At 35.2% G+C, this 12,425-nt stretch overlaps 2 protein-coding genes across 4 annotated transcripts; both read right to left on the minus strand.

Annotated features, from left to right (window-relative positions):
* Nucleotides 1-384: 384 nt before the first annotated feature.
* Nucleotides 385-4,178, minus strand: LOC133307932 (silicon efflux transporter LSI3-like). 3 transcript variants are annotated; one of them, XM_061508504.1, is made up of 4 exons: nt 4,073-4,178; nt 2,501-3,767; nt 2,189-2,378; nt 385-1,088 (listed from the first exon to the last, which is right to left on the minus strand). In XM_061508504.1, exons 2-4 carry the CDS (start codon nt 3,662-3,664, stop codon nt 826-828), a joined length of 1,617 nt encoding a protein of 538 aa, XP_061364488.1. In that variant the 5' UTR covers nt 3,665-3,767; nt 4,073-4,178; the 3' UTR covers nt 385-825. The 3 variants fall into 3 exon arrangements, with proteins under 3 accessions (XP_061364488.1, XP_061364489.1, XP_061364487.1); XM_061508505.1 differs by lacking the exon at nt 4,073-4,178 and having other exon boundaries at nt 2,501-2,739; nt 2,839-3,939; XM_061508503.1 differs by lacking the exon at nt 4,073-4,178 and having other exon boundaries at nt 2,501-3,939.
* A 2,153-nt stretch (nt 4,179-6,331) lies between these two features.
* LOC133307919 (uncharacterized) lies at nt 6,332-9,948 on the minus strand. The gene is made up of 2 exons (XM_061508480.1): nt 9,850-9,948; nt 6,332-7,639 (listed from the first exon to the last, which is right to left on the minus strand). The coding sequence occupies exons 1-2, from the start codon at nt 9,946-9,948 to the stop codon at nt 6,332-6,334; spliced, it is 1,407 nt and encodes a 468-aa protein (XP_061364464.1).
* Between the last annotated feature and the right edge of the window lie 2,477 nt (nt 9,949-12,425).

Raw genomic sequence — 12,425 nt, forward strand, 5'->3', positions numbered from 1 at the left:
ATCAACAATAAAGAACATCTATATTCATTCTTTTTACTTATATAATCATTCGTTTAAAATATATTGACATTGTTCCGGCTTCGGTCCATATTACTACTGCTATTCCAGTGTTGCCATATCAGTACTGATATAAGATACTCCAATATAAGACACACAATGTCTTATTTTGGAACGTCCCCCCTCACTTTTTCCCCTGACACAGCAGTCATACAATGGCTGAAAGACTTCAGTTATTCAAAATAAAGTTATTTTCAGTAATGACGTCATTTTTAAGTTATAAAATTAAAAAAAAATTAAAATAATAAAGATTAATATTACTCTATAATATATTAAAATTACAAAAATGACGTTATTTTACGCTTACCGAAAATAATTTATCTCCTGAAAAAATTCTTTACCCTTATTGCATATGTCTTGCCCCAACAAGGTCAGGTTATAGTGGCTCAGGCTAGCCTCTGTTGACTTGGCTCCCTCTCACACACATACACATGAGGAGTTCAACCCTACCTATAAATATTCCCTTCACCATCAATGAACACACACTATTCACTCATTGCATGAACTGTTATGCTCTTAATATAGAGAGCCACTATAACCTCCCCTCCCCTTTTGATACAGCACCTAGGAAACTCCTGTAGAGCTTTAGTTCATACCATTGCTGCTTAAGGATACCCTTAAAGTGATATACTTCACCCTTCAAGGGATACATAGATACCTGGTTCTCTAGTACCACCTACAGTTCAGACATAAACACTGATTTTTCAATTTTTCTTTTACTTTTGTGCAAATTTCTACAAGAAGACACTTCTGAGTAAAAAGTCATTATCATCTTATGAGTGCCAAACCAACAGCAGTAACTACAAGAGTGGAAGGAAGGCCAAATTTGAGATGACTCCAGAAGCTTAATGTGTATGGTAGGTAAGGAGCTCGTCGAGCTTGTTCACACACTATCAAGTTAGCAGCTGATCCCAATAATGAGAGATTCCCTGCTACGGTGCTCACCCAAGCCAATATCAGCCATGCCTTCTTCTCATCTGCTTTGGAAATTGCTGCAGCTGAGGCTGCTACACGTGCTCCCAGCAAGAGAACTAGGTAACATAAAACACAACATTAGTCATGTATCTTAACGTCAATTTTCTGCTATAAAGATGGATATAAGTTAAGTATAGAAAGTTTTGACATGAATACAAATGAAGATAAAATCTCCATGACTAAATTTAATGAATTAGTTAAATTTCAACCAGAGTCCAATAGATTTAACTCGTATACCTTTTGCAGATATATTCATTTTTCAAAGAATGAAAGTGCAAAAAAGATCTATTTAGAAAAAATTTATGTAGATCTTATTATGTTGTACACATTTACAATGTAATTACTATTATTTAATGGCGCTCAATAGATTATCTTTTGTGCACAATGAGTGACAGCTTTAGGAAACATGTAATCTCAACATAGTTCTTTGGTGTATGCAACCACAATATAGATAAACTGCAGTCAAACATTGACTATCCAAAATGAGCACTTTCAGAAAAATTAGAATCAAGGTTATCCAGTATTCAAAAAAAAGTATCAAGGTTATCCACAAGACCGCACTTAGTAACTTTCTATAAGAAAGCTAATTATGTCTGGAAAAAACCAATTCAACCCAAAAGCTTAAGCTGTTAAGTGAGGCTACATTAATGATTTTATATATCTCAACACGCCCCCTCACACGAGAGCCCACTGGTCTTGAAGAGTGGACAATGCACAGGTCCACCTACCTGTGCGAAGAAAGAAATTCCACTAGAAAGAAAGTGGGAGCGATGAGGTTCGAACCCGATACACCAAGGCTCTGATATCATGTAAAGAACCAGTTCAACCCAAAAGCTTAAGCTTTTGGGTGAAGCTACATTAATGGTTTTATATATCTCAACAATTCCAAATTTGAGAAATATATCTTTCATTATCTTTTTATTTTAAAGGTAAGAAGCCTGAACTTATTTATAAGGTGTGAGTCTAAGGAGAATTTAAGAGTTTTGCCTCTTGTCTATTATATCACCGTGTGCATTAATTATATGTCATTTTATATTATATTTTACTAGTTCCTTCCTTGCTCTGATTGTTTTACAATTTGCAATCAAGAACTTTTTAAGACTCAACTCAATGAACAGATAGTGAATTACATTGGCAGTAGAATCAATCCACTAACCTGTTGGAACATTTGAAGCCACATTTGACAGGACAATTATGACAATTGCAAGTATTGCAACTCCACTAGCATGATTTACTTGGGAATAGGGCTCCATCAGGTCCCACAGAGCACTTGGAATTCCAGTTTTATTGAGGCCTTCTACCGTGATAAACATTCCACAGAAGAATATCAAAAGTGAATATGAAACCTGTTACAAGAGTAGAAAACCATTCTGAGAGGTTGTACTATATTCAAGAGGCAGCAGAAGTATAACTAGTATTTCAAGGAGAAGAGAGATGTAAAGAGAGGGATGATGTTAATAGGTTTTACCTTCTCTAAGCATGGTCTAGCATCTTTGAAATCTAGAACCACCAGAGCAAGTGCAGCAGTAATTGCAGTCCATGACATATTTAAACCTAGAAGCAAAGCTACCAACATTCCTAATGTGATGGCATAAACACAGCATTTCCACAGCACCCTTTTCCATTTTATGATTGAATTTTTTTTCGTTTCTGAAGAGTGCTCAGAATGTGTATCTCTTGCTGCTGAAGAATTTGAAGGGCTAGTTTCTTGCCATGGCAGAGATGGCACACCATTTATCCCCTCCTTTGACACATTTGAATTTCTTGCAGAATCAATTGTGTTGCTAGGAACCACGTGAATTTCACTTTCAATTGTACTTGCACTTTCTCGGATTCTTAGAGTCTGAACTGGAGGAAAGTTCTGAATATTAATAGATTCAAGATGGGAATTCCATTCTTGAGAATTTAAGGATGTAAAATGAGACATTGTGGCTGGAGAAAACCGATGGGAATTAACCTCCTCTTCTGTTACAACATCTGAAACTGCATCTTCTTCATCCTTATGAACAGATAATAACTTCCAATACATGGTTAGAAGAATCAAAGCATTCACAACAACTCCTGCTAGCATAGCTGGAAGAATACCAATCAAGAAATTTCCAAATGATATTTTACTCTGAACAGCTATAACAAGGTTTTGGGGGTTGCCAATTGGAGTAGCTGAGGATCCAATATTAGCACTTGAAGCAAGGGCAAGTAAGAAAGGGGTTGGAGGGATATTATGCTGCCTTGCAATTTTCAATATGAACTCTGTCAAAACAACACATGAGGTGTCATTTGTGAAAAGAGCACTTGATACAGCAGAAATAAGACAGATTCGACAAAGTAAGTCCTTTGCTCCTCTACTTTTCCAAGAGAGCAACTTCCCTAAGTACTTAAACATGTCTGCACTTTCAAGATAAACACTAACAACCATTGTCCCAAAAAGAAGACCAAGAATTGGGAGATCTATTGTGGCATAAGCTTCATCTGGACTAATAACTCGGAATAGAACCATAAGCATGGCACCTAGCAAGGACCCTGCAGTTCTCCCAATGGGGAGAAAAGGAACAGCTGGGAAAACTGCCAATACCCAGAAGATTGCAAATGCAATTGAACCAAAGATGACTTTTTGAAGAGAAGCCAGTGCCATTATTGTGGCTAAACAACTTGTTCCAACCAAAGATTAAAACCTCCAGCTCTAGGCTATCAACAATAATACAACAGTAACTCAATTACTCCTTAAGCAAAATTCCCTGTCATTGAAATGTCAATTGGAAAGTAAGAATGTTGAAAATTCAACTTTTGAGACACCATTCTTCAGAAAATGCAAGTCTTTGGTCATTTAAGCGAAATCCTAGATATGAATCAAAAGGACCAAGAAAACCTAGGAAAGAAACTTGCTGGTCTGGTGGATAATAGAGTATATTTAATCAACTAATTCAGCTAAATTAACTTAAAAGAACATACATCTCAACATTTTCAATTTCAATAAGATATCATGCAAGTTATATCGGCTAAGACATTGAAAAACAACACAAACGGGTACCATACATCTTACCTATAAAATAAAAGTTTTGATGAACTGAGGCCTAACTTGGAAGCTCACATCAATTTGGCTGTGGCTAACATGTAATATTCCCGGATAGGCTTTGTGTCATCTGCATGAAAAGCTAGCAACTTGGTTTTTATTTTTCTTGAAAGAGTTCCTTGCTAGCTATGGTTTGGATTTTTGAAGAATATTTTAGTCAAGTCAGAAAAAAAAGGAGAGTAAGAGAATTGGAGCAACCCCACACTTTTGGAGGCACGTCACAGTGAAACGTGTCCTTCTATTATATCCACCCTTGGAGGGTAAATGCCATAAAAGGCCACCATCATCATTACCTATTAGCTTCCCTAGCAGAATTCTGAGAAATAATAAAATGTTGTTCTTGTTTTTGTTTTCTTGTTGCTCTTCAAATTATTAGCCACTAAATGATTCTTTGAGATCCAGTATGTTAATTTAATAATCTTGGGCTTCAATAATTACTTCAGAATTATATTACTTTGACCAAACCCAGATTGTTATTACTTTAGAATTCCAAAAAGAAAGAAATAAAAATAAGTACTTTGTTTACAAAATGCTTTCAAGATAACATTTTTAAGTTTCTTCAGACAACATTGGTCGGATTAAACACATTTTGTTTAATTAGTGGACACTGTGTTTAGAGACATAGGGCGGCGATTTATAATGAGATTCATGATGGATTGATCTTAATATTTAATTAGATTTCTCTTTATTAATTTAGAAGTGATAGATAGCATAGAAGATTGACGTGGAAAACTACTTCAAGGAAGCATTAGATGTTTTAATGCGCACTATGTCAAAACGACGAATATATGCGTCCAAATATGGACACATTTGCAACATGTCATTTTCACATAATAAAGACAGATTTTAGCTCTATATATCACAGAAGTATAGCAGGTTTTCAACTAAAAAAGTAGTTCACAAAATGATGTAAAATCTAAACTTCAAACAGATAGAGGTTAAATCTATATGCAACCCATATTTTTTATGTTTTGTTACTTTGTATGCTTATTCTATTTACCAACCATGAATAATTAGAGATTGGCAGATATTCAACATACCACCCAAAAGAAATGAGAAAGGGTTGAGACAAACTGACATACTTGCTTACGAGAGTTATTGACTTAATCAACCTGACTTAGTTCTATTTCAATTTTTTACAGCCATTTACCTTTTGTTAGGATGTCGATTTCTAAAAATCAACATTCCAACTTTTATAAAGAGAAAGTTAACCAGAAAATGGTTTTTTTTTTTTTTACAAAAAAAATAGTCATTGGGAATTCGATTACTGGAAATAATGATAAATGAAGTGACTTATTTTGAGAAATAATGTTTGGGGTATTATTTTAGAGAATAAAAAGAAAAATTAAACATGTAAAAAGGGGGTATTATTTTAGAGAATAAAAAGAAAAATTAAACATGTAAAAAGGTCCAACGGTGGACCAAGAGAAAACCAAATTTAGAGAATAATGAGAACTTATTGGTGGACCAACAGAGACGACAAGACAATCCCCTTCATCTGATAAAATAACTTTTTCATTTTACTTTTTATTTTGATTGAAAAGATAAACCAATTTGAACTAACCACCAAATGAGAAGCCAAACAACAGCATTGCAGCCTTTCAGCATCATATTTTACCATAATGACCATGCATCAGTTAGTGGCAGATACAGATGCACCAGATGGTCTTTTCTTAATTTTTTGGGGGAAGAAGGGTAGCAGATTGTGTTAAGTCTAGCTTCCACATTCCATCCCAGCATTAATTAAAGGTTACAAATATCCAGACACAAAGCTGTACGTGGGAACCCAACAACCAACTGTGTTTTCATTAGAAACTCTACCAGTGCAACTATTTGCCATGCATCAGCTAGTGGCATATAGTGACAGATTGTATTTTTCTTTTTCCTTGTCTTTTTCTTTTATAAAAAATAAAACTCCATCTGTATTTTCATAAGAACCCCACCAATGCAACTAGGGCCTCCATAAAAAATGCAGGCTTTGCATGACCAAAGTGCAAAAAAAGAAAAAAGCTTATTCATTATTGCATTTGAAATTACATAATAATCTACTATACCAACACCTATACCTTGCGATTTCTGTATACTTGCAACGAAAGTACTGCTCTATCAGAATTTACAATCCAGTCTACTTGTCCCTACCAACTATGCTCTCCTTGTATTCTACTTTGGATCCTAAGCGACTATGACAACCGCTGTCTCAACTGTGTCATACTGCTAGGAACTAAATCCTTAACTGTTTTCTGGCTGTAGCGTTGGGAAGAAAGCCCAACTGTTGCTTGTACTTCCTTCCTTTTCAACAACCTTCTTGTTGGTCCCCAACTGGGAGCCATTGGCAGGATTATTAGAAACATCACCTTTTGTGTTGTCAAAATTGAATTCTTTGGAAGAATTAGAAGATTGATGCTTCTGATAGCACTGCTCCTCTCCTTCTCCTTCTCCAGGAGCATTGTCAGGCTTATCATTCGAAGTTTTCATTGAACACAAATCACCACAACTATTGGAGTCTTTTTGTATCCTTTCGTTGTCAACACGGTCTTCAACCTGTGTAACTTCTGAAGACTCTGGCATGTTTTGAAACAATGGCCATGGCTTATTTGCAAGACATCGTGCAACATCTTCCACGGTAAATTCAAATGAAACTCTGCGGTCGACTAATGTTGCATTAGTTTGACACCCATTCTCTGAATTTGCACGGGATGCTACCTCAGAAATCCGTTTTCCAACATAGATGCCATCTGTAGCTGCTGGCCTTTCACCATCAGGTGTCAAACATCCAGAGACTAGTTGTGAAGCTAGCCCAACAGCATCAGGTGTCTGAGATCCTGAGCCTAGTCTTGAACCTTGCCCAGCACTATCTGGTGTCAAAGATCCAGATCCAAGCCTTGAACTCCCTTTAGGAGTTGAGAAGTGATCAATGCCCAAGTGCTTTGGTGCTTCCCCTTTGGAAAATTCAAGAATTGGGTGTCTATCAGGGAAAGGGGTACAGCCGCTAGAAGCGGAAATGACTGATCCACCGGGTGATATGAGTAGGCAACCAGCGTTTCCAGGATATTGTTGATAATGCTGAAAATCATAATTAAATGTCAAAAATTCAGCAAATGGCCCCTCAGGGGATGATGGTGATGTCAGTTGCACACTTTCAGCAGGTGGAGTAAAAGAAGCAGTAGATGGTTCACTTGTGACGTTAGAAAATGTAGGTGGTGTGACTAACTGAGTCTCATAGGCATAAGGACCTATGGCAAAAATGGATGCAGGTCCACCAGAAGAGTAATCGTCGACAGCGAGGGAAGAGGGAGAAAGTAATCCAGACGGTGATTGAGTAGCAGATGGAGGATCAGATGGGACAAAAGATGCAGGTGATGAGGGAGGGGCAACAAATGGCAGTACAATGGCAGTTGAAGGATTTGATCCAGTATTAGCAGCTGGGCCAGTTGGTTCAACAGGTTCAGGAACAAGCACAGCATGGCCAATTCTCTTGCTGCTTTTATGAGATCCAAAACACCAATAAAACCTCCAGCAGCTTCCCCAGCGTTTTTTCTGCAGTTAATGAACAAATATATCTGAATTAAAAGTGGAAACCGAATCAAAACACAAATTCATCTGTCAGCTAGTATTGAATGTTTTTTTTTTTTGTTTAACATCAAATTTGAAAACTTATTTCATTCCAAGTTAAATGATCCTCTCATTAAAGGTAGATTCTAAGTGAAATGATTCCAATCAATTAGAAACGTATTTTAGCCAAAAAAGAAGATATTGCCCACAAAAGGAACATTAATTAGAAGAACATTAAGTTCTCCGAAACTAATCAAAACACATACACTGGAGGGGTCTAAAACTTACATTGTCACCTTCTACAAGTAGCTATTGTACCTAACTGGATGCCACTAGAGCCTAGTGTTATCAGCATAAGCATTGTAAGGAAAGCCGTATAAAGATTTCTGTTTCCCTATGTCTGTCAAGCATATGATATATTAACTAATAACATCAAATATAATAAATAATATATACTACGCATATACATCTGTAAATAAAGGATCTATAAGCATCCCAAACCCAAACGTGTAAACTAACTTTTTGACTGTATATGGAGTACCTAGCAACACAGAATGGCCTATTATGCAGAAGGCAGCCTCACACCTCTGAAGCCCTAATCATATTTTCAATGCCTTTCTTCTTTTGTTATTGTTATTTACGATTTTGTTTTATCGACTAGGATTATGTTGCAACAAACTTTGTTATAAATAGGAAAACAGTAAATGAAGGGCACAAGAAGAATTTACAAGATTCTCTCTCCCCTATTCCAAATCTAATTTCCCTCTCCTCTTTGATCTTCTTCTCCCTTGATTCTCTTCGTAATTTCTGTCTTTCTTTTCCAAATGAATGCGATTACCCTACAATTTAACGACTCCTCACACTATAGACATCTTGCGCGCGTTCAACGGCCAATCCAGATTTTCGGATAAGACTGTCTCTAATTCCACGGTCACGAAGAACCAATGGAAATTACATGCTCATTCAAGGGCATGCAAAGCCCTAGGCATTGATCAACTACTTATGAGACGCAACAAAAACTCAAATTAGGATTCAATGGCTTTGAATGGCCACGCTGCATTTCACGACTCCTTTGTACTCATAGATAAGGACCAGGATTGTTATGACGCAGCTGTAACCGGTGTCTCCTTGAATGATTCTCTTTCTAATTTCTCTCTACAAGCTCCCCGCTTTCCCTTCTTTCTCTTTGATAGCAGATAAAATGGTTGCTATAGAGTAACAACAGCAGCGGACATTAGAATTAAAAAGGAATAAATAGCACCAAGAAAAGCATGGATTGAAGCCTTGAATAAAAAGAACATCCCCGCATCAGCCAATGAAACTGAAAACACATTCTTTATTAAAATCCACCCCATTCTGCAATGCCAATTTCAAACATTAACCCAATTCACCTCCCCCCATTAGTTTTCCAAACGTAAGTTTCAGAGAACTACCAGAAACCCCGGCCCTAAAGGCTGAACAAAGCTTATTGAGTAATAACTATTGACAAGGATCTTTAAATCTGCCTGAGAACAATGTCATTGTCAGGACACAAACCCTCCATTAAATCCAAAATCATCAAAAAAGGCAAGGCTATACGAAGCTGCAGATTAAAAGGTCCAGGAATCAAATCACAGTACACACTGACACTACACAAAATGTAGAAAACATAGAAAATTGAAGGTTACTTGCAAAGTTGCAAATCCCAGTATTTGATTTGCAATATAGGAACTGAACGGAGTTACAATTATATATGTAAGATACATGTCCCGAAACAGATTGAAGTTCTCCTCAAACACATTGAAGAACCGAGTTGCAAAAGAAACAGCTTCAAAGTGAAATCAAAATTACAAGAATTCATAACAATTAATTAAATTGGTAAAAAAGGCAAATGAACAGTGTGTAATTAAATAAATAATAATAAAAAACGATTGAAAATTTCGACGACGCCACAAGGTCAATAAAGACTAGACCTCCATCCATCACAATGAAAAGTGAAAAAGATAAAACAGATAACACAAAGCCCAAGATCTCAACACGCTGTTTCTCGGTAACAAAGCAGAATATTGAAAAGCAAAACCAAACCAAACCAAACCGAAGCAACAACAATACAACATGCACATACACACAAACATAACTGCATACAACACATCACACGCAAATGTAATAGAAATAATAAGAGAAAGAGATATATATAGAGAGAGAGAGAGAGGGACCGGCTCGGTGTCAGGTTCGTCGAGTCTGGGTTCAGCGTTGACGATGGCGGAGGCGGCAGCATTGACGACGCTGTTGACGGAGAGGTTAACGCTTCCCATATTGGCGAGGGTGATGGGATTTTCCGGTCACCTGAAATGGATATTCCGAGGAGAAGGAGTTAGAGTTATGAGAAATCAATCTGAGAAATGGGAATTAGGAAGTGTTGGCAGTTTGGAATGCCATTGGAACACTGTCTCTCTCTCTCTCTCTCTCTCTTCAATCTTTCATGGGATGGGAAGAGAACGGAAACACTTTATTTCTAAAGAAGCACGCACATGTACACACGACGTTGATGGATGCTTCTGCTTCTGCACGATAAAATTCTAAATATGATCGAAAACGATATAAGTAAGATATCTTATATACAATGCATTTAATAATATAAAAAAACATATGTCTTAAATTAAAATATAAAATATTGCATAAAATATATTTTTTTTTTAAAAACCGATGAAATACTTGTACCCTAAGGATATTATTTTAAAGCTTTTATTTAATGAGGAGGTTCGATGTTTTCTTCCCCCACCGCTTCCAGTATATTTGCGCGAAACCATGCCCACCTCTTGCTCAAAAACCGCTGTTGGGGCCCACTTTCTTGTTATTTATTTTTTTTTAAATTTTTTTTCAACTATTATTATAAAAGTTTTACTTTCCCCCTCCCCTTCTTATCACTTTTTAAATATTAAAAAAATAATTTTAAATACATTATAATTTAATTTGGTCTATTCATAACTGAAAAACAATAAATACACAAAATGTTAGCATTAAAACAATGGCTAAAGTCAAAAAGAGAAAACAATGGCTAAAGTCAAAAAGAGAAAGAAAAAAAGCATAGACTTTGGGAGGATGTACTTCAATTTAATTTGGTCGATTTATAACTGAAACATGTTTCAAATTCTAGATTTAAAAAATAATTTTAAATTAACGGTTAGAATTTAGTGTCAAATTTCAAAGTTTGACACTGGTATCCAAGGATCCTGTCCCGATATATATATATATATATATATATATATATATATATATATATATATATATATATATATGGGATAGGATTCATTGACACCGGTGTCAAATTTTGAAATTTGACACCAAATCCTAAGCGTTGATTTCCACCAATCAACGGTTATCATTTATTGGCAATTAATGATTAATTAATAAGTGTAATTCCCAATAAATGATAACCGTTGATTGACGGAAATCAACAGTTAAGATTTGGTGTCAAATTTTAAAAAATGACACCGGTGTCAAAGGATCCTGCCTATATATATATGTATATATATATATATATATATATATATATATATATATATATATATATATATATAGGAAAAAAGTATTTCTACAGCCACTTTAGATAAGCTTATCTACAGCTACCCATTTATAACTATGTTCTGCCGGAAGAACATAGTTATAACATTAAAGTTGCTTTTTTTCTCTCTCCACGTCAGCAGACAGGTTCTGAAAAGTAAATGAGGAGAGATAAAAAAAACAACTTTTAATGTTATATATAAATTCTCCCAGGATAACATAGTATAAAGGATAGTTGTAGATAAGCTTATCTAAAGTGGCTCCAGAAATGTTTACCCCTATATATATATAGAGGTAGGATCCTGTAGTGTCAAATTTGAAATTTGACACCTTATATGAGAGCCGTTAGATCAAAAAAGATCAATGGAGTCATATGCTTACAAATCAGAGTCGTTGATCTTTTTTGATCTAACGGCTATAAGATGGTGTCAAAGGATCCTACATCTCTCTATATATATATAGGGTTTACATTTCTGCAGCTGCTATACGTGCAGCAATCATATACTTGCCCTATATATACGTGACAGCATTAAATACAGGGAATCATAATCATACAAAAGATGAAAGCATTAAATGTAGGGAATCATAACCATACACATGTCGTTGTTGTACGTAAAGCGGCTCCAGAAATGATTTTACCATATATATATGTATAATGTCAGGATCATTTTACACCAGTGTAAGTTACACTTTTAATCTTGTCCATTGATCTCACTTATATCTAAGGGCTCTAATTTTTTAGTAATTTGAGCCATTGGATACAAGTGGATCAATAGTCAAGATTGAGTGTAAGACTTCTAACTCTTACGCTAGTGTAAGAATATCCTGCCCATATATATATATATATATATATATATATATATATAGGTTTTAATGTTTCTACAGTGAATGCAGATAAGTTATTTATATTCACTGCCAAAACGACGTCGTTTTGTGTTAAGATTAAAAAATTATAATGATAAAGATTATTATAACCTTGAAATAAATTATAATTACAAAAATATCTTGATTTCTGCCTTAAAACGACGTCGTTTTAGACTCAATGCAGATAACTTATATATGTTCACTCCAAAAAAAATGAACTCATATATATATATATATATATATATATATATATATATATATATAGAGAGAGAGAAAATATTTCCCCGACAACTTGACATAAGTTTATCTCTGGCCACTCCAAAATTACGTTGTTTTATTTATTTATTTTCTTATATTAATTAAT

Source organism: Gastrolobium bilobum, unplaced genomic scaffold (genome assembly GCF_033153095.1).
Source record: "Gastrolobium bilobum isolate Gb01-03AN ecotype WA unplaced genomic scaffold, APGP_CSIRO_Gbil_v1 utg1697, whole genome shotgun sequence".
Classification (NCBI taxonomy): Eukaryota; Viridiplantae; Streptophyta; class Magnoliopsida; order Fabales; family Fabaceae; genus Gastrolobium; species Gastrolobium bilobum.

Excerpts from the sequence above, each read along its gene's own strand:
- LOC133307932 (XM_061508504.1), bottom strand. The coding sequence starts at position 3,664 with ATGGCACTGGCTTCTCTTCAAAAAGTCATCTTTGGTTCAATTGCATTT. Across the intron at positions 2,379-2,500 it reads CTAGACCATGCTTAGAGAAG|GTTTCATATTCACTTTTGAT; the intron begins GTAAAACCTATT and ends CTCTTGTAACAG. Across the intron at positions 1,089-2,188 it reads GGCTTCAAATGTTCCAACAG|TTCTCTTGCTGGGAGCACGT; the intron begins GTTAGTGGATTG and ends TATGTTACCTAG.
- LOC133307919 (XM_061508480.1), bottom strand. The coding sequence starts at position 9,948 with ATGGGAAGCGTTAACCTCTCCGTCAACAGCGTCGTCAATGCTGCCGCC. Across the intron at positions 7,640-9,849 it reads ACGAACCTGACACCGAGCCG|AAAAAACGCTGGGGAAGCTG; the intron begins GTCCCTCTCTCT and ends CATTAACTGCAG.